The following is a 21,894-nucleotide window of genomic DNA, read 5'->3' as shown; positions in this document are numbered from 1 at the left end:
CATCAAATTTGCTTGAAATGGGTCCCCCGCCCCCATTTTGGTCCACATTAGGGAGCTTATCTTGACTACAGAAAAGCTCATTCCAGAATTTCAGTTTCCTAGTTCACAAATGGATGAAACGGGGCTACACTGAGGGCAGACATAATGAATAATCAGACACATCCCTCATCTTTGAAAGTGTGAGCCTCACTACACTAAAGGCATCCATTTACTTTCTGCTTAATAAGTCATTGGTTTTCTCTGCTATTTTTTTTTTCTTTGCAAAATCTCTATTTTGTTCTTTTTATTATTACATGTATTTGTTCCATTATATACTTTTTTTCTATTTTAATGACAGTCATCTCACCCATTTTAGCTCCTATCTTTTAGAAAGTTTTTACTAGTTTCAGGTGTACCAAACGACATGATAGTTAGACATTTACACCCCTCACAAAGTGATAACTCCCCCCAATCTACTACCCATTTGACATCTGACATAGCTGGTACACTACCATTGACTACATTCCCTATGCTGTACTTTACATCCCGTGACTATATATGTATATAAATTATAGTTGACATTCAATATTATTCTACTTCAGCTTCAGGGGTACAGCGTGGTGGTCAGACACCTACACAGTCTATGAAGTGATCCCCCGGATAAGCCCTACTGAATGGGAGAAGATATTTGCCAATGATACATCTGATAAGGGGTTAATATCCAAAATTTATTTAAAAAACTCATACAACTCAACACCAAAAAAACAACCCAATTAAAAAATGGACAGAGGCATGAAGAGACATTTCTCTAAAGAGGACATGCAGATGGCTAACAGACATATGGAAAGATGCTCAACTAATCATCAGAGAAATGCAAATAAAAACCACAATGAGACACCACTTCACTCTGGTCAGAATGGCTATTATCAATAAATCAACAAACAAGTGCTGGCGAGGATGTGGAGAAAAGGGAACCCTTGTGCACTGTTGGTGGGATTGCAGATTGGTGCAGCCACATGGAAACAGTATGGAAGTTCTTCAAAAAATTAAAAATAGAGTTACCATATGACCCAGCAATTCTACTCTTGGGTATTCACCCAAAGAAATCCAAAACACTAATTCGAAAAAATATATGCACCCCTATGTTTCTTGCAGCACTAGTCACAATAGCCAAGATGTGGAAACAACTGAAATGACCATCATTAGACAATTGGATAAAGAAACTGTGGTACATTTATACAATAGAGTATTACACAGCCATAAAGAAGAGAGAAATCTTACTATTTGCAACAACATGGATGGACCTAGAGGATTTATGTTAAGTGAAATAAGTCAGACTGAGAAAGACAAGTACCATATGATCTCACTTACATGTGGAATCTAAAGAACAGAATAAACGAGCAAACAAAACAGAAATAGACTCAGAGATATAGAGAAAAGACTGATGGTTACTAGGTGGGAGGGGAGTGGGGATGGGGGACAAGGTGAAGGGATTAGAAAGTACAAGCTGGCAGTCACAATATAGTCACGAGGATGTCAAATACAGTGCGGGGAATATAGTCAATAAGGTTGTAAAGATTATGTAGGGTGCCAGATAGGTACTGGTCTCTGCTGTTTTAAAGAGGGGTCACACACTCGAATGAAAGGTGAATGAGAAGAACTCCTTGGTGGAAGGACCTCTGCACATATATAGGCTTTGAGAGAAGAGGCTGAGGGAAGCTGGGCCACATGGCACAGTGTGAGGAACGAAGGCACAGCTCAGCTTTGTATTTCTGATCTGATGCATCAAGATATACCAGAATCCTGTTTTTTATGCTAAATCTCCCAGTTTCTAAATGTTGTCTCTGTTTTTCTAAGCACACAGTATATGCCAAACCAAACATTTCCACAAACCAAACATGTTTGCTAGTATGTGTTTAAAAAATCTCATTTCCAGGGATTAAGAATTACTGATTAACCCCAGTACCATTTAGTTATGTCCAAGAAAGAGCTGAGTTGAAATGAAATATTCCCAGGCTGGCAAAGCTTTGGGGGAAGACACCTCATCTTTTGTGTTAAAGACAGCATGGGAATTATACTTCCAAGTGGAATCCGGTTGAGCTGGGACCTCTGAGGATGGCTGGAAGGTGCCCCAACTCTAAACGCCATGGAAATCAAATCACAGTCAGATCCCCTTCGTGGTACATTCTACATAAAATCAATATAAAGCCTTCTTCTGACAGTCAAGTGCATCTTCCCCCATGCTTGGCAAGAATGCTTATGGGTTTATCTTCATATAACGCTGAATTTGCCCCATTTAACCCACCCCCTTGTTCCTTACTTTACAATGTTCTGCAATGAAAAAAGGACCTTCCCAAAGCCTTTCTGTTTGAAGTGCAAAAGAGTCAATCTTTTTTTTTTTTTTTTTTCCTGCCCAAGTAGCTCATAATGTAGCAGACAGACTGTCAGAAACAATAGACTTCATCATGGTGAAAACCTCAGTCTGGCACCCATCTATCATAAAGCAATCTTCTAGAAATCTTGAAAACCTTCATTAAATTTGCTGTCTTTCTCCTGACAGTTATAAAATGTTAACAATATTACTCATGATGCAGGCATCTTCAGAAATTCTTTGTTCAATCTCTCCACCCTCTGCCATCATTCATCCCCTCGTCTTTGCCCAAATCTATGGAAACACGAGACATAGCCATATTCTTCTCACAGTCCTCCTGGGACCTGGCCCATGTAGGAGGTTAGAGGAGGAAGTACTCGTAGTCTGGAAAGCCACGAAAAGGCTCTCTGGCCACGGCTGGCCACGAGCTGCACAGGGCAACATGGCACCGCCTGTGGAGCCCATCTCCTAAAGCACGCCCACTTTGAAGCTCAAGGGCACAGCTCTGTCCTACCCTTAGCAAATATTTCCTTGTCTTTTTACTTTTCCTTTTCTCTTGCCAATCTCCCAAGCTGCAAGTTTTCACCTGTCCATGATATGTGGGCAACGGGCCCATTTGCTCCTGTCTGTGGGTCATCTTTCTAGAGAGAAAATTCCCCTGCAGAACGTCCTAGCCCAACTTTTCAAACTCCAGAGACCACGTCAGCGATATACCATCTCTCAGAAGAATGAAAAATAAGCATCTTTCACAGGAGGTGACGCCAAAGAGAGAAACTATAAGGAGATACAGAATCCACACCAGAAATCAAAAAAGGCATACGGCTTTCAAATCACAGGCCGATCTAAGAGACACACAGCAGAGTGATAATGGCTATGAAATCCGAGCCTGGGCTGTGTGAGCTGTTTCCCAACCTGTCTCCAGACGAAGCCAAGCCCACCCATGCTCAGCCGTCATCTTACCTGCAAAAGGAACCGGTGCATCTTTATCCAAGGCTACCAGCGGTGGGTCCAGGATGACGGTGTCATTATTCTCAGTAATGACCCCATGATATGAAGTCTCGATCCATGGCTTGTGCTTGTTAACTAGAAAACAATGGAAAAAACAAAACAAAAGATTGACTTTTAAGATCATCATTTGAATAACGAATCCATAATAATTTTATCAATATTGTATATTGACCCAATCATAAGCTCTCATCCGATGAGACCCCATGAGGGATGTGGAGCACGTTAGCCCCATTTTACACCCAAGGAAGCTTCAGGGAAGTGCAGAGAGAGGTTCAACCACTCACCAGGCACACAGAAATAAAGGCAGCACGGAGACTCAAACAGTTTCTGGCTCTAAGATCATGGACCTTTCACCTTACCAAAATCCCATTATAGATGTCGTCATAGATATCTATGCCCAGTACAGATGTCATCAAAAACTGATTGAAAGTTTCCATTCTCAAAAGCTACGACCTACAGATGTTTTAAAGCCCATCACCAATCAACAAACCAGCAAATTGTGAATGTGTGCTGAGATGTCGGACCTCTACTTAATTGGATCCACCATTAGGGACTGTTACTACATTTTATATACATACATGTATGTGTGAGTACCAACAGAGCTATAAAGATACAACAAGCATGTGAATACTTCCTGGTCATGTAAAGACTGTGTTATCTAAATGGTCTAAATTATCTAGCAATTCAAGTTGCTCTTCAATAATTTGACCAGATGAGTGATATATTATCTAATGAACAATTCACACACTTAAAATACATATCAAATATACATTACTGGTTGAATTGTGTGTCCCAAATATGTCAGTTGAGTCTTAACCTCCAGTACCTTGAAATATGACTTTATTTTGACATAGGATCTTTATAGAGGTAATCAAGTTAAACAAGACCATTATGGGTGGACCCTAATAATCTAATGTGACTGGTGTCCTTATAAAAATGGGAAATTTGGACACAGAGACAGACACTCACACAAGGAGAATGCCATGGGGAGACTGGAGTTGTGCAGTCACAAGCCAAGGATTGACCAGAAGCTACCGTGGGTCCCTGAAAATAAGACCGAACCGGAAAATAAGCCCTAGCATGATTTTTTCAGGATGACATACCCTGAACATAAGCCATAATGCATCTTTTGGAGCAAACCTTAATATAGGACCGGGCTTATTTTCGGGAAAACATGGTAGGAAAGAGGCTTTCAGAGCAAGCATGTTCCTGCTGACAATTTAAGACTTCTGGCCTCTAGAACTGTGAGACACTAAATGTCTGTTCTTCTAAGCTATCCAGTTTGTGGTACTTTAAGGCAGTCCTAGCAAATAAGTACAAGATATTTATAGCAGCAGGTACTCGTGAAGGATAGAGAATTAAAATAAAGCTTGTGTCATGGTTGGTTTACTATTATTGTGTGGAATTGTATCTGGTGAACATCCCGTTTCTGCCAATTCCACCTCCTAGACTTGGATCTGGCCAGCTGTCTCCCATATGAATAGTGGCAGTGACTGGTCTTCCAGTAAGAAGTCCTGTCCCACTTTAACCATCCTCCACACTACCGTGAAGAGTGCTCTTTCTAAAATGTTAATCGGTTTACTCCACTGTGAGTGCCTTGGTTTGGCCTTTTATTTCCCCCACATACTCTCATAGAAGTCTGGATGCAGAGTAGGTGCTTTAGAAACAAAAGAGATGAGAGGGAGCCCTAGAGTAATCAAAGGTGTCTTGATGCCAACATTCACCACACCCTGATTCACAATTTAAGTGTTGTCACATGTAATGTAATGCTCCCTATGGCAACCTGAGAGGTAGATGTGATCATTAGGAAACGATGAAGAAACTAGTTCCGCAGGTGGGACTCTCCCAAGATGACCACAGGGTTAATAATGGGAAAAACCAAAAAACACTTTCATCCTCCATGATATCCAAAAAACATGCACACGCGCGCACACACACACACACACACACACACACACATTCATTCATATTATAATATATATGTAATACACATTCTAATATATAATACCCATTTTAATATATATACATATTATTCATTTTTCAATAGCCATGGCAAAGCAAGAACTCATAGATTTGAGAACACCCTCATTTCAGTGTCTCCTGGCCCCTTCCCACCCCACCATACCTCAAAGGGTCAGTAAAGAGCTGTTTCAGGATGGGGGTAGGCCCAACTTGGACTACCATTTTGCTCCTTCTCACCCATCCTATCGCGATCATGAACTAAGAGGTAGTTAAGTGGGGCAGGGACATATGCCTCTCTATTCTCCAGTCTTGGCCCCTGAGGCCTATTTCTGATTATTACCTCATTTCCAGGGCAGAGAGCAGCTCTGCCTACAGCAGGTCTAAAAGGGGCAGCAGACTCATCCATGCTTACATGTTGGTATTCAATCCAGTGCTTCATTATGGATCCCAGAATAATTACAGCCACCCTGGGCTGTCCCCACACTCCTTTGCTCTTTTATTAGCCATCAACACAAAAGCAATGTAAATAATTTGCAGCTGTTGGGAGAAACAATTAATCTTTTTTTTCCCTTTAATTAAACCTAGGGGCCTATTCATTAGAAATGTGTACAGAGGATATGCCAAAAGCTCACCCAGTGTTTCAGATTCATTGTGCCACTTGGCTCAGGGGCAGACAATGGAATCCAGAGCCACAGTCGCTGGGTTTCAGCCATGGCTTAGCCATTTCAGGGCTGGTCCTGTGCAAATCAGTTGGTTACTCAAGACTTTTAACCCCCTCAAGTGTAAAATGGGGAAGATGATACCACTCACAGGGTCGGCATGTCATTCAGATGGGCTGGACACACAACCTCTGATGTTTTCTTACTCAGACTCACCACCCTGCTCTCTGGGCAGTGACAGTGCCTGCAGGGGAGGTGGTTTATGGGCCTTGAAGCTGGGGTTCTCCCTTCTAGTGGAATGGGTTTATTTCTTTCTAGCCACAGGCATACCTCTCTTTTCTCCTCTCCATAACACTGCAGTTAGTTGAGTACCTATCACATATTAAACATCTGACATACATTCATTAATCCTCACAACTTGAATAGATAAGACTTTGTATCTCATTTTGCAGGTATGAACTAAGGCTCAGAGAGGTTTAAATGTTCCATTTTTGGAAAATAAGAATGTTAACATCTCTAAAATTTTCTCATTTCTCTCCTACTTTCTAACTTCCTTCAAATCTATCTCAACTTTTGCTTTGTCAAGGTTGATAAACATTTACATTTTGATTTGTAACCAAAATGAAATCTTTTTCACTTTCTCTATAGATCAAATCCTCAGGAATGCAAAATCAATAACTTAAAGTTACACTATTTTGACTACAAGGTTATCATTGATGGCTGAGAGAAGTATTGTGTAAGCAGTACTTTTCCTTCATACTTTTCCTTCTAACAGTCATTCCAAGGACAACATTCTTGTATCCAGATCAATTGGATTCCTGATTCTTTCACTCCATCAAATGACCAAATGACAGGCCATTTTAACTTGCATCATATTTGAAACCAACTTCATTTGCATATATATTTTTTTGTTTTTTGAATTTCATGATTCCTTTTATTCCTATTGATGCATAAACCACAGGACTTCTTTCCCACATCCCAACCATATTATAGCTTTGTAATCATTTCAACTATTGCTTATTCTCTATTTTTAAAATGGAAATAATTACTTCATAGGAATGCTGTAAAACTGCATGAAACCATTTAGGCAAATCTAATACCCTGACAATAATAGGCATTCAAATTCACGTAAGTCTTCCTAGGCCATCTCATGCTTTTGAGTGGTTGAAGTTTGTCCTTGCACTCTCAGAGGTATTTAGCCCAGTTTCATTCATGCAACAAATGTCTATGAAGTGCCTCAAATATGCAAAAATGGTTTAAGCGTTGGGGATGAAATGGGGAGAAATGTCCCTGAAAAAAAAATTTGACAAAATTCAACATCCATTCAGAATTAAAACTATCAGCAAATGAGGAATAGAAGGGAACTTCCTCAATGTGATAAAGAACTTGTATAAAAACCTGTAGCTAATGCCATGCTTAATGGTTAAAGGGTGAATGTTTTCCTCCCAAGAGCAGGAAGAATACAAGGATGGCCACTCTTACCTTATACTGTACTATTCACATTGTACTAAACATTCTAACCTATGCAATAAGGTAAGAAAAAAAAATCCGATGGGAATTAAAATTGTTTTTATTTGCAGAGAACATGATCATCAATGAAGAAAATTGTATGGAATCTCCTAAGATGCTACTAGAACTAATAAGTGAATTTAGGAAAATCATAGCATACAAAGTCAATATATAAAAAAAAATCAATTATATTTCTACACTAGCAGTAAATAATTGAATATTTAAATTAAAAATACTAATTGATAGCATCAAAAAACATGAAACACTTAGAAATAACTTTCACAAAATACATATAAGATCTGTACACTGAAAACTCTAAGACATGGCTGGGAGAATTTAAAGAAGACCTGGAAAACTCTTAATGTAGTGTTCATGATTTGGTAGACTCAACATAGTTAAGATGTAAAATTTCCCCTAATTGATCTATAGTCAATGCAATCCAAATCAAAATAATTGTATAGTTTTTTAAACGGATAAACTAATTCTAAAATTTTTATGAAAATGAAAAAGACTTGATATAGCCAAAGCAATTTTGGAAAAAAAGGGCAAAGTTGGAGGACTTACACTATCTGATGTTGAGACATATTGTAAAGCTACCCATCAAGCGCATGTGGTATTAACATGAGGATAGACCTACAGATGAATAAAAAGAATAAAGAATGCAGACACACACACACATACACACACACACACACACACACACACACAATCAATTTCTGACAGTTTCCAAGATAATTCAATGGAGGGGGAGGATGGTCATTTATTAAATGCTGCTGGAAAAATCCACATAAAAAAAAATTCTTTTTTCAAGCCTATTGTACACCATACACAAAAAATTATTTCTAAATGAATCATGGTCCTAAATGTGGGAGTTCAAATTATAAAACTTTTAAAAGAAAGCATAGAAAAAAAAACAACTTAGTGTTTTGGAGTTAGGCAAAGATTTATTAGAAGGGACAAAATAAGCATGAACCATAACAGATAAAATCAATACATCAAACTATAAAAATTATAAACTTCTATTTTTTGAAAAACATACTTAAGAAATATTTTTTCAAAAACTACAGACTGGGAGTAAATACTTGCAAAAGATATCTCATAAAGGATTTGTATCCAAAATATATAAAGAACTCTTGCAACTCAGTAAGACAAATAATCTGTAAAAAATAAGGGGGAGGGGCAAAAATTTGAACAGACCCGAACAGCAAATATGAACATGAAAAGATGCTCAACATTAATAGTTATCAAGGATATATAAATTAAAGCCACAATGGGATATCACCACACCAACCCTAAAATGGTTAAAGTAAGACTGACAATACCAAGTTCTGATGAAGATTTGAAGCAATTGAAATTCTCACATATTTTTGGTAAGAATGTAAAATAAGTCACTTTGCAAAACAGTTTAGTAATCACTTTGGAAAAGAGTTGAGCAATTTCTTATAAAATGACTCAGCAATTCCATTCATAGGACCTACCCCAGAACCCAAGAGAACTGAAAACACAAATTACACAGAAAGACTCATATATATTGTTTGTAGAATCTTTATTGGAAATAGTGCCAAACTGGAAATTAAAATGGCCATCAACTAGTGAATGGATAAACAAATTGCAGTATGTTCCTGTAATGGATACCAACTCAGCAATAAAAAGAAATCAACTACTGATCCATACAACAAAGTGGGTAAATATCCAAAGCACTTCGCTGGTGAAATGAAGTGAAAGAAGTCAGACACAAAAGACTACATCCTGTTTGATGACATTCACATGACATTCTAAAAAATGCCAAAGTATAAAGACAGATAACGGTTCAGTTGTTGTAGGGTCTGGGGGTGGGGTGGGGTTTGCTTGCAAAGGGGCACAAGGCAACTTTCCGGGACGACGGAACGGTTCTGTATCTCGCTTGTGGTGGTGGTTACATTTCTGCCTTTGTCAAAATGTATCAGTCTGTACATTTTAAAAGGGTGAATTTTATTAGTGTAAATTACACCTCAATAAATATGGGGCAAGAACAAAGTCCTTATCTTCAAGGGACTCGGGGACAAGAGAGGGAGCCGTGATAACAGTATGCTAACAGGGAGGTAAGAAGAGGAAAAAGGGAAGAAGCACTAACTCAGCCATGGTAATCCAGAATTACTTCCTGGAGAAAGTAGATTCTGTCACGAGCAATAGGAGTTAAGCAGGGATAAAGGATGGGGACAGTCCCAGGCAGAGGAATGTGCATAGGCAAAGGCCCGATGGTAAAAGCAACTGGTACACCATGGGAGATATAGGGAAGAGTTAGGTTTGGCTGGAGTACAAAATTTGAGAGGCCGAGAAGTTGAATGATAGATAGCATCTACCTCATCCAGGGCTATTGGCAGATAAAGAATCATCCAGGAGCCACATCCAAACCCTGGCTTCATGGGACTCCAGAGAACCATCTCCTTTCCAGAAAGAAGCAATAGGTGTTGATCCTTGTGACTTGGCTGTTATTTCTTATTTAATGGGTTCCCTCCTCTGATAAATGTTTTACGTTTCTGTTCCAACAGACTGAGGGCTGTGAGCTCATGCTTTGCTCCATTGGGATGTAATTTCAGAAGAACTGACTTTTAATCAATTCTTCACAAGATAATGTCCCTGTTTGCTGCACAACTCTTCTCAAGGCTGAGCTCTGATGTATCATGCCCCCTTAGGACTGCTTCTTGACTCTGCCTTGTCTATTTTCCATGATGTTGCAGCCCTGGAAAATGCCTATCTTTGCACCCACACAGAGAAAAGACCAGTGTGATATTTCTGCTCCATTTACAGAGAAATTAGGTCTTGCCACCCAATGTGCCTTTAACTCGAGCACAGATGCATTCTCAGGAGCACTCCTTGGCTCTCTTCTCCTTGCTTCCACCTCTGAAAAAGTGCATTAACACTCAATGCAAGCAGTACGGCCAAATGGCAGATGATTTACCCTTTGCATCTTTCTACTTTCATCCTAAAGTTGACTCTCTGGCCATTGCTAGCTCCTTAATCCTCAGAACTCTAATACTTCTCCATAGGTAAGGTGAACTGTGAGTAAAAACATACTGTACTGAGTGCAGAATGCTATAGTGAGGTTAATTACACCCCAGTAAATAGGTCATTCTTGTGGTCAGGCTGGATTTGGGCCTCCATGCCCAACTTCCCCTTCGGACCTCTGGAAGAGCTGCCCAGACCACAGCGGACGTCTAATCCATGGGGAAATCAATGGGTGCAATATGCTGGGCCAATGGTTTGGATATTTACATTTTTATTTAAGAGGGCCAGAAACTATAATTTATTTGGTGATGGGCACTTGAGATACAAGTTCATGAGGAGTTGGGGCTGGTGTTCATGCAATGATCACGCATGGTTTAGGGGAAGCTGAGAAGCCATGAAAATCAGAGGAAGCTAATGAGCCAGGAGACAGAAGATTTGGGAGCGGACATGCAGAGAGAAGAGAAGCACCCCCAGCAGCTGCAGGGGATGCAGGCTGGCCTCCACTCCCGTTTTCCGGTCCAGGCCGTGCTCACCCTTCACAGACCTCCCATGGAGTGTTTTAGGTGGCCAAGGGAAGCCTTGCAATAGTTCTTCCCACAACCACATTTTTTTTTAACTTGTACTAGTTTGAGTGGGTGTCTGTTCTTACAATAAAGTGCTTCCTACCTACAATAATTATAATAGCATTTTTAAAGGTATTTTTATTCCCTGCTTCAGAGTGGGGGTGGGGTAGGATCCCCGTCTAGGCGAGAGGTAAGCCGACCTAAAGCCCAATCTGATTCTGTACTTCCTGCCTTGGGCCCATCAGCAGCTCCCGTGTCCTGGGCCACAGATTCGGAGGAGCAATCCAAAGATCCCAACCCCCTCAGGCACCCATGCCTGTGCCCTCATTGTGCCGTCTACCCCTGTCCTCACACCCCTTCCAGATTCAGCTCCAGCCCCACCTCCTCCACTTGTCCTCCTCTGTCCCCCACGTCACCCTCTACCGCCCGCTCTCATGTTAGCAGCCCACTGCATTGCCATTAATTAGCTATCTCCCTGCCCTTCTTTCCCACAGAGCTGAGAATCCCCTGGAGGGAGAGGCAGGATCCTAGCCACCATGATGTCCGCACGTCCTAATGCCCACCGTGCCCACCGAGCACAATGATAAATGGGGAGAGAACATCTTTGCTTTGCTGGTACCTCCCACGCCTGCAGCCACCATCAGTGCTGTGATTCCAACGAGCAGCTATTCCTTCCTTACCCAAACAGAAAAAAGGGCGTGCCCCCCAAATCACAGGGTGATGTCTGCCATCACTTCATTAGAGACAATATCTATCTCTTGCTAGACATACCAATTCGAGTTAAATACAAATTTGAAACACAAATCCCATGTGTGTGACTCACCTATGCAAAGAATCACAGAAAATGAGGGTTACGTTTTACTGTTTTAATTGGGTTGAAAAAGCATTTGAGGAAAAGATGACTGAGTCATTAATCCTTAACTGCTTGAGAGGTGTTTCCAGTGGGGGTAGAACGTTGTTTTCCTTCCCTTCCCCCCTCCTTGCCTTCTGTCCATTTATCCACCATTCCTATTGTTTTCTTTCTTTCCACCTGTCATTTTCTATCCATAAACACTCACTTGTTTGAAGTATGGGCTCTCTCAAAGTCATTAACTAAATTTCTCCAGGCTGGGGATGAATCCCATTTCACAATGCCACAGGGTACTGGCATGTGGGTCAGGAGCAGGCCCAGGGAGAAATGAGCACTGGGGAACGGTGTAATCTTACAAAAGTGAAATTTTCAGTTGTCTCTACACAAGCTCTCTGGAGAAGTCCAATCGCCCAAAGCTTGCCCTAAGACAGATTCTAAAGTTGGGTCCAAGGGTTACTGGGTTTAATGTCCTCGTTCTTTCACTATGTGACCAACAGAGTAAACAGAGTATCTGAGTAGTCCCATGTTTGCTCTCCTTTATAAAACGGAGGTAACACCAAAGCCACAGGGTTATTGGGAATAAAATAAAATGCACCCTGAGTCAGAACTTAGTGGTGACGAGCTCCTTCTACATCCTCGGCAAAGGCTCTTTGATTTGGATCCTCAGCACCCCCAAGCTGGAGTCAGGACCCACCGGGGGCCCCGGGGGCCCCAAAGAGACAACACCCATTACCCAATACATCTATTGGTGGGCTAAAGACCTACCAGAGTCCTTGGCTTAACTCCAAGAAGCTGGGAAGATTATATTAAATCTGTGAAGGAGACAAAGAGCCATTCAGGAAAAGATCATTTAGAATACGAAAGGGAGAGAAAAAGACTGTGATGGTTTAATGTTCCCATTCAGTTGATAGAGCCAGCTCATTTTCCCACACAAAATGTCTTACCTACTAAACAACATTATTGCACTGAAGTGTGCACTAAATTGTTATATCTATAATTCTCCAAGATTGTTATTACCTCAATATCTCATACTTACTGCATTTGAAACATCTTTAACCCTTAAAACCAGCTTTTAACTTACTTTGGAATTTATGCTACTAACTGTAATTGTCTAAAACTCTTTCTATAATTGTCATTGCTCAACCCGAACCACTACATACTGAATCAGGAACTGTCACTCCCGAGGGCCCACTACGTGCCAGGCTCTAGAGCTGTGATCTCATTGAATCGTCACAACCAGCCCGGTGAGAGGATAGCAGGGGCTCCCTTTCATGGATGATGTTGTAAAGGTTCAGGGAACTTAAGGAAATCATGCCAGGCCATGGTCCTACTGGAAGAACCGGGATTCCCACCGCACTTGGTCATTCTTCCCCCTGAGCAGAGGTCAGGGCAAAAGGACACATCTGTTTCCCTCTCGTATGGGTCAAGCCTTGGACCTTGTGCTCTGAAGGGGCAAGAGGAGACAAAACAGCCAAGACTGAAAACAACTAGAGAACAGTCAGGGTTTTCCAGAGAAACAGAATCAACAGGAGATGAGAGACAGAGACAGACGAGCATACACAGACATTGACATACCTGTATGTATGTAAAGGAAGTCGCTCACTCAATTATGTGGGTTGGCAAATCTGAAATCTGTAGGGCAGGCCTGCAGGCTGGAAGCTCCGGCAGGAGTTGACGCTGCAGCCTTGAGGCGGAATTTCTTTCTTGCTAAGAAAACTCAGTTTTTGCTCTTAAAGGCTTTCAACTGGTTGGAGGAGGCCCACACTCATTATGGAGGGCAATCTCCTTTATGTAAAATCAATGGATTGTAGATGTTAACCACATCTCCAAAATACCTTCACAGCAACACTAGATTAGTGTTTCATTGAATAACTGGCTATTATAATCTAGCCAAATTGACAGATAAAACTAACCATCACACCCATCGAAGAATCTTTTAAAATGTTATATTCAAAATGAGTGAGAAGATTTGATGTGGCAGTGCAAATTCCTTTCAACCTCAGAAAGAAACACCATATTTTTGGTTCTCTACTTGTAAACTAATAAATAAAACCTTTGCGGTTTATGCTATCAACTTTGTTCTAGAGGGTAGCAAATGTGTGATACATTTTTATTGCAAATTCCATTTCATGCCTTAGATCCCAAGATGTTCAGAATGATGAATGGCAATTATCTGGCTTACAGTATATTCACTGCAAAATGCTCACCTGCTTCTCGGTACTTCAGAAAGAAAGCACTGGAAGGCCAATTTCACTTCTTATTTATGAGAACTGTTATCTGCATTTCTCCAGCTCTGGCTCCTTCCTGGGAAGTTGTGAAATATCAGAGGTAGAGAATTGGCAAAAGAAGCCTTCCCTCTACTGCCACCAAATACACAATCATAATAAAGCTGCAAGCCAAATGCCCTAGGTCACCCTTGTAACTAGCTCTGAGTATCAGGGTATCAGACTAGGTGGTTCTATTTGCATTCAAATGTCTGCATTCCCACCTGCTCAGCTCAACTCAGACACCACTGACTCAGGGACTCTGAACCCCCCTTCCTTTCCACCACTAAACACACACCCCAGATTGAATCAGGTATCTCTCCTTGTTCTCCCTGCCTATCCTTAGCACAGTAAGGATTATACTGGGCTGTAAATATCCTTTTGTGTCTTTACCAGATGGAGGGGAAAGGTTCTGGGTCTTTTATGTCTATATCTCTAACTCTAGCACAAGAGTTCTCAAAGTATAACCCAGGAACTCTTGGGCTTCCCTGAGACCCTTTGGGGGGTTCACAAATCAAAACTATTTTCAGAAAAGCACTAAGATCCTACTTGCTTTCTTTGTTCTCATTCTCTCCAGAATTTTCCAGAGGTTATGGAACATGATACTGCAACAGACCGAATGCAGAAGCAGATATAAGGAGTCAGCTGTCTTATATTAAGTCAGACATTTGCAAAAATGTGAAACAATGGTACTCTCCTCACTATTTTTTTATGTGATATATAGATGATGTATTACAGAATTGTATATTTGAAACCTATGTAACTTTACTAAACATTGTCACCCCAATAAACTTTAATTAAAAAAAAAAGAAAAGAAAAAGTATGACATTTTTGTCAATGTGCAATGGGCTTTTTATCTTTAACTGAATTAATAAATCATATTTCTAAAATTTGTATCAGCTTTAATTACTAATGCAATAAATAGTAATAGGTATAATCCACAAAAACCAAAGCTCTCTGGCACTGTTGATGATATTTAGGAGTGTTGAAGTGTCCTGAGACCAAAAAATTTGCTATATGACCTGGCAAAGGACTAAAACATAGTACGTACTACTAAGTAGGAAGAAAGAGAAAAGGTGTGAGTAGAGGAACAGAGTGGAGAGAGAACAAAGAGACAGAAGGACAGAAAGGCTATCTAAAGTCGTCAAGGCTGGACTCACATAATCAAGTTTTCGATTCAACACGGTTGGGGGAGAGTAAATCAATGTGGTGACAAGATCAGTCATTTCTATGGTTCTGGTTGTGAAAGAAAAGCAACTGGCTGACTGAAGGGCTTGCACACCAATTGTGTAAGTAACAGAGCCGCTGATTCTTTTGGAAAAAAAGGACAAGGAGCATCTTCTCTTGCTGTGTGAACTTGAGCGCATGCTATCAAGAGAATAATTGCCTGAAATCACAGTCCTTATATCTCTTGCAACCTGGTTGGAGAAACCGCCATAAAAAGAAACAAACTTCATAAATCATTCCTGCAAAAGGCATCAAAGGTTAAAAGCATCATGATGAATTTCTGAAATAAATCTGTACTCCGAATTTTCTGAGTGTTTGGGAGGCAACCAGGGTGTCTCAAAAGAGAAATCACGATCTTAGAGACTGTAAAGGGTAACTCCACTGTTAAAAGTGTCAATTTCTCCTAGAGGTAAATAGAACAGGTATTTGCCAGCTGGAAGAGCCTCTCAATGCTGAAGGCATCCTTCTCAAAAGAGATGAATGAGATCTCTGATCTCACCAGTGCTAGGTGTGGAGCATGGCATGTGACAAGAAATGTGTGTTAAAAGGTCAATGAACGAATAACTATGCTCTTAACTCCTTGTACCAGTTGTCTGTGCAAAGACTCATGCACAATGATTCTTCCCCACATATAAATTCTCTTGACCTAGATTTCTGGTTTGCACATATTTATTTCTGAATAACTTTTGATCGATCGAGAGAAGTTTGGTTTCCAGGTACACCAACACTACTTCTGGGGATAACTGAACAAAGAAGAAACAGGGAAAAGGGCAAAAAAAGAGGATGAATGCACAGAGGAAAGGAAATTGGCACAAGCTCAACACTGGCCTGGAAGCGTATAGCATTTAATGGGAAGAATTCCACGGCATTCCATGCAATTGAGAAGGTCCCAGGAGAAAAAGTAAGTCCTGACTCACGAAATCAGATTGTCACAGGAAATTTGGATGGGGAACAAGACATGCATATTATCTGCAACACACAAAACACACAAATGTATTAGCAATTTACTGCTGTGCAGTTGGGAGAGTCTAAAGGATTCTTATGAACACAGAATGATAAATGGAATTAATTGTGCAGCGCACATTATATTGAATTTAAGATGAGTATCATATCATTGATAGTATATTATTTGGTGTTGTATATATTAGGAAAATGGAGATATTTACTAAAACAGTTATATGTTAATTCTCAACATCATTTTCTCATCTTTTTTTTTTTTTTTTTAATTTAAATGAGGATTGAATTTCTCTACAGTGATACCTCCTCCAATGGAATGTTTTTGCAGGAACTGTCTATTTCACAAAGGGCAGGAACAAGGCCTCCCTTGCTGCCCAGCTGGCATCTGGTAGGGCTAATAGAGCCCCGTTTCCTTCTGATGGTAGCAACATGTGTTGCTCCAAGTCTTCCAAGAAGCAGATACCAAGACGGCATTAAACATGCAAGAATTTTCGAAGGAACAATGCTTGTGTGAGGGAAACCAGAGAAAGAGCCAGAAAAGGCTGGGGAAGAGATTGGACCTTGATACACGTCTAACGCTGATGCAGGAGTGAGGAAGAGAAGGCTGGGTGAACGTGGCTTACGCTGGCATGCAGTCTTAGTGGAACGCAATAAAGCAGAAGCCCTTGGGGCTTCCTCAAGCCAAAACCAGCAGTCAGAGGAATTCATGTCTCCGGGTCTGCCTTAGTATCCCCCAGGATCCCCACACTCGGTCATTGGCTGGGAGCAGCATATGGATGGCATGGCCTCCGAGCCAAGATGTGCCAGGGCCTCGCAGCTGGGCCCTGGGTGCCTTCCCTGTCGTTGGGAGGTCTGAGGAGTGACAGCCAAAGGCAAAGCATTCCTGTGCTTTTACGTATGGTGATTTTTCCTTTTAGCTGCCTGGCAGCCTCTTGAATTCCCTGCATCAATGGGTACACCTGCTCTTCCACCCCTATGTCTCTATAAAGCAGACTCTGCCCACACAGCCAGAGGAACAGGGCCCAGAAACGGAGCTGAAAGGAGCCATGCAGGGGACAAAGTGCCAGGACCCGCTCTCTCAACAGCAGAAGCTAAACCCTCGTCTCCTCCTCTATAGGAGTTTAACAGCCCCACACCGTGCCCTGGCATGCAATTCTGAAATCCTCATAAACCACACTCCCTGTGACACCAGCTAAACCAGGCAGGCACCCAAGCTCCACAGCCAGTGTGGCCCCAGTCACAGGTAGATCGGGTATCCTTTGGGAACATTTGAGCAGAAGGGAGTGCACATGGGGACAGACCTTGGCCCTAGGGCCTGTCTCCAGGGTTTGTGCATAGCAGGCTCTCTTTAAATAGCTCTTGGATTCATGGAACATTTATGCCTTGGATATGTAGAAGACCTCCAACTCCACTGAGCATGGAGTAGGAGAAAACGGGATTTCCTATAGCACAAGGGAAGGGAATTTGCTGTACAGCAAAGCTTTGTGACATGGGGCTACTTAACCCTGGGGGCTGAGGGAGGCAATAACTTTACCGTATAGAAAATAACTTTCAAAATGGCTCCCACCCACAAATAGAGCCAGGCAAACAGAATGTGAACACTGATTGCCCATGTACCCAATGTGGTAGCAATGTCATCCAACAAATACTTATTTAACGAGTAACTATTATATACGGGAGGGGCAATGTTAGGTATTGTAGGTACAGCACTAACTAATTACACTAGTAATTCAATCAGGATAAATGCTGAAAAGATGTCCAGGATCTTATGAGGCTACACGTCAAGGGGAAGTGACTTATTTGAGGTTGTTGCCGGGACCATCTTTCAAAAGTGACAACTGAGAGGGACAGAAGAATGTTCCAAGAAGAGAAAAATGTATCTGAAAATACTACGAGGTGACAATCTAGTGTGTGTGACGAAGGACAGAAGGGGTGGCTTCTGCTTAGAGAGGCTCCCTATGACATTAGAAACTGAGAACGGGATTCAGAATTTGAACTATGTAATTGGGGAGCTCGGGTGTAATTTTGTGGGAACTACAAAGGAAGGAGAGGTCAATAATGATTGAACGAGGTGGAGACTGACCTCAGCTGGGTCTTGCATGACGAGCTGGGTAGGCAGAGAGGTGAAGGATGGTCAAAAACCTGGATACCGGGCTGGCCTGGTGGCTCAGGCAGTTAGACCTCTGTGCTCCTAACTAGGAAGGCTGCCGGTTCAATTCCCACATGGGCCAGTGGGCTCTCAACCACAAGGTTGCCGGTTCAACTCCCACAAGGGATGGTGGGCTGCGCCCCCTGCAACTAGCAACGGCAACTGGACCTGGAGCTGAGCTGCGCCCTCCACAACTAAGACTGAAAGGACAACAACTTGACTTGGAAAAAAAACAGGCCTGGAAGTACACACTGTTCCCCAATAAAGTCCTGTTCCCCTTCCCCAATAAAAATTAAAAAAACACAAAAAAACCTGGATACCACTGGCACGTCACCTTCCGTCTCATCTGTTAATTTATCCTTTATCCTGTCTATATATTGTCTCTCCTAGAAATGCCTGCTTTCCATCCACACTGCCTAGGCCACGGCCCCGTCATCGCCCCTGGATGTTGCAACTGCCCCAAGTGTCCCTGCATTGTACCCTCCAAGCCAGCACCCCTACTGTGGGCAGGGCAGCCTCTACAACACAGATCGGATCATGCCACCTCGCTGCTTCCCTCCTTTCAGTAGCTCCCGTCACCCTCTATATAAAGATTACACTCCTTAGCCTGGCACACAGGCTTTTCCATTTCCACTTGGCTCTGACTCCCACTTATTGCCACATCTCCCCCAACACCTTCAGCTATTTCCAGTGTTCTGGGTGTGCCCTGCGCTCTCCACCACTGCCGTAAGCCCAGATGTTTTGTCCACCATTTCCTAGGGTATCTGGGAGGATTCACCACACTTCCTATGGGGGTATCCCCAAACCTGTCACTGTCCTGCTGCAACCACTCATATATCTCTTTGGCACACGCTTATAGGCAAACCACACTGAAGCTGTTCATACTTGTAAATGACTTTTCCAAAAGAAGTTTATTTCTCCATCTGATCGTCTGAGGCCAAGTAGCTAAATGTTGCCCAAACCTTTATTGAGCACCTGCTGTGTTTCCAGACCCATGTCAGCCGCCAAGAAAGGCACAGGGACAGGCATAGGTCTTCCATGAACCACAATCTAATGACAGTGACATGACCACAAGAAGGAAGCAGTTTTTAAGAAGGTACAGGAGATGCCATGTACATCTAGATCATCGCTGTGTTTGACTCTACTGTTGCCCTACTTTTGCTGTTGTCATTCTTGGTTTCTATGGGTTGAGCACCTATAGTGTGTGCCGGGAACTGTACCATGCAGGTTGGGTTCCCTGAGGAGCAGACTTTAAAATAGCGTTTAGTGTGCAGGATGTTTCATAGGCGTGTCCTTGGGATCACAGCTGTGGAAGAGAAGGAAACAGGAAAGGCAGACGGAGGAGGGGAGCTGTAACGCAGGCAGCTCAACGAACCCCAGTGACGCTCTGGAGCTTGAATGGCCCTTTCTGAGCTGTTTTGGGTTAAGCTAAGATGAATGAGCCTTTACGTTCTTGTGTTCATCCATCACGGAATGGGGCTCACCCCAGCAAAGGCTTTGCCTTCGGACAAGGTACCTCTCTGCAGCTGAGGCAATTCCTGAAGGGGAGGACAGCTGAGCACTGTTTCTGCCAATGGTTCTTCCAGTAGCTGGGGCAACTAACACTTTACTGAAGGGGTGTCTAGGTGGCATATTGCAGGGTTCACCACATAGGTGCTTTCCATACATCACTTTGAAAACTCACAACAACCCAAGATGTAGATATCTCCATTTTCCAGACGAGAAACTGAGGAATGAAGAGAGTAGAGTATCTTTCAACCAAAGTTCTACAGCTGGATTTGAACTCAGTTCTAATTTCACAGCTTAGGCTTGTGTCACTGAGCAATGTTCATTCCTTCCAAACAAGTAGGTAGGGGCTCTCAAACTGTGGCCCCTCACCAACCACAGCCTGGACATACTGTTGACCACGAGTGCCTACTCTTGCAATAACCAGGAGGATAAAAGGCGGAAGTCGTATGTCAGGGTCATGCTGAGAGTGAGTGGATTGTACCACCACATGTACCACCTACACCTTTGTTGCTGAGGCAGTGCCTCACCCCAGGCCACATTCAAGACCTCAGGAGATGGTACCAGGACTAGAACGCATGGCTAGGGTTGTCTAATTTAACAAATAAAAGTACAGGACACCCAGTGAAATTGGAATTTCAGATAGACGACAATGATTATTTTAGTATAAATATGCCCATACAATATTTGGGAGATGCCTCTACTAAAAAGTCATTTGCTCTTTATCTGACATTCAAGTTAACTGGGTGCCTGAGATTTTATCTGGCAACCCTACTCATTGGTGAAGTAGAGGACATCCAGCCCTATCTACAAAACGATTTCAGTGGCATGAAAGTTTCCTCAGACCAAACTCCTTCCCAGCCTGTTGTCTGAAATCCATTTACCCGCAACCAAAGCTCATCGTTGCACAGATAAAGCCAATGCCTAGTGGGCCCACGAGCTACACGTGTTCACCCTCAAGGTACAACTGAGAGCCGATTTGGGGGAATGCAGGAGGGCATTGATGGGGAGGAGGGATGGCTAAGAGTGGAAATTACTAAGGGAGTGAAGGACTCAGGATGAGAAGAAGAGGTGGATGGTGCGCAGGGTAGCCTTGTGAGTGTCTCTGTTTTTCTGTCAGGCTCCATGAGAAGAAGGGTCCAGCCTTCTTAAGATTGTTCAACAGGCTCATGGGCTCTCTCTCTGGCTTGGAGGCTAACACGCTAGCCCCTCTCCCACAATAAACCTTTGCCCACCAGCCACCTGCTGCACCGTGACCTGCTTATGGGCCACCGAGAAGTCTGGTGTCCCAGGGCCACTGCATCCAGAATGGACCCAGATATTGCAAAACCCCCATCTTCCCACTCAGAGTCTCCTTGTCCTGTCGTTGGCCTAGAACTTGAGGCTTCTTAGCAGCTCTGTGATAAGGAAACAGTGCACAATCAAAAATGCCATCACAAGTGACCTGAACTCCTTCCTTGTCTCCCAGCTTTCCAGATGAGCCATTCCCTTTTATTAACCAGAGATTCATTAAAAAAGCGTAAGTGAATGCAACATCTTAAATAGTTTTCTTTTAGGAGTTTGGCACTAAATACATTACATGAATTCCCTCAGCCCTTGGACAAGAAGCCATTAGATATGGACTATTACTTGCATTATCATTACATTAGTGGGTCATTATGAAAAATAAAAGTTCTAATCAGCATGAACATTTTTAAAGTGCCATGATAGGGAATATGCCAGGCTGGGCTGGCTCAAATATCCAAAGTAACCTAACTACAGTGAGCAATGACTTTGAACAAAAAAGGTTGAACGCCAAGAATCACTTTAACAAATCCCACTCAAAGACATTAGCAATTAAAGGCCGTATGGGAAAAGCGGAGGTCCACCCCATTCCCGAATGAGACAGAGTTCTCTGAGCTC

The 21,894-nt window shown here is 42.3% G+C and overlaps 1 protein-coding gene across 1 annotated transcript in view; it reads right to left on the bottom strand.

Moving 5' to 3' along the window:
* Positions 1–21,894, bottom strand: part of CLSTN2 (calsyntenin 2) — a 570,678-nt gene that overhangs the window by 355,728 nt on the left and 193,056 nt on the right. Inside the window, exon 2 of the mRNA XM_019747346.2 lies at positions 3,311–3,433. Coding sequence (XP_019602905.2) covers positions 3,311–3,433 — 123 coding nt within the window. The remainder of the gene's footprint in view (positions 1–3,310; positions 3,434–21,894) is intronic.

Source organism: Rhinolophus sinicus, linkage group LG10 (genome assembly GCF_036562045.2).
Source record: "Rhinolophus sinicus isolate RSC01 linkage group LG10, ASM3656204v1, whole genome shotgun sequence".
Lineage (NCBI taxonomy): Eukaryota > Metazoa > Chordata > Mammalia > Chiroptera > Rhinolophidae > Rhinolophus > Rhinolophus sinicus.
The sequence above is the reverse complement of the archived record's forward strand: the minus strand, read 5'-3'. Positions and strand labels throughout refer to the sequence as shown.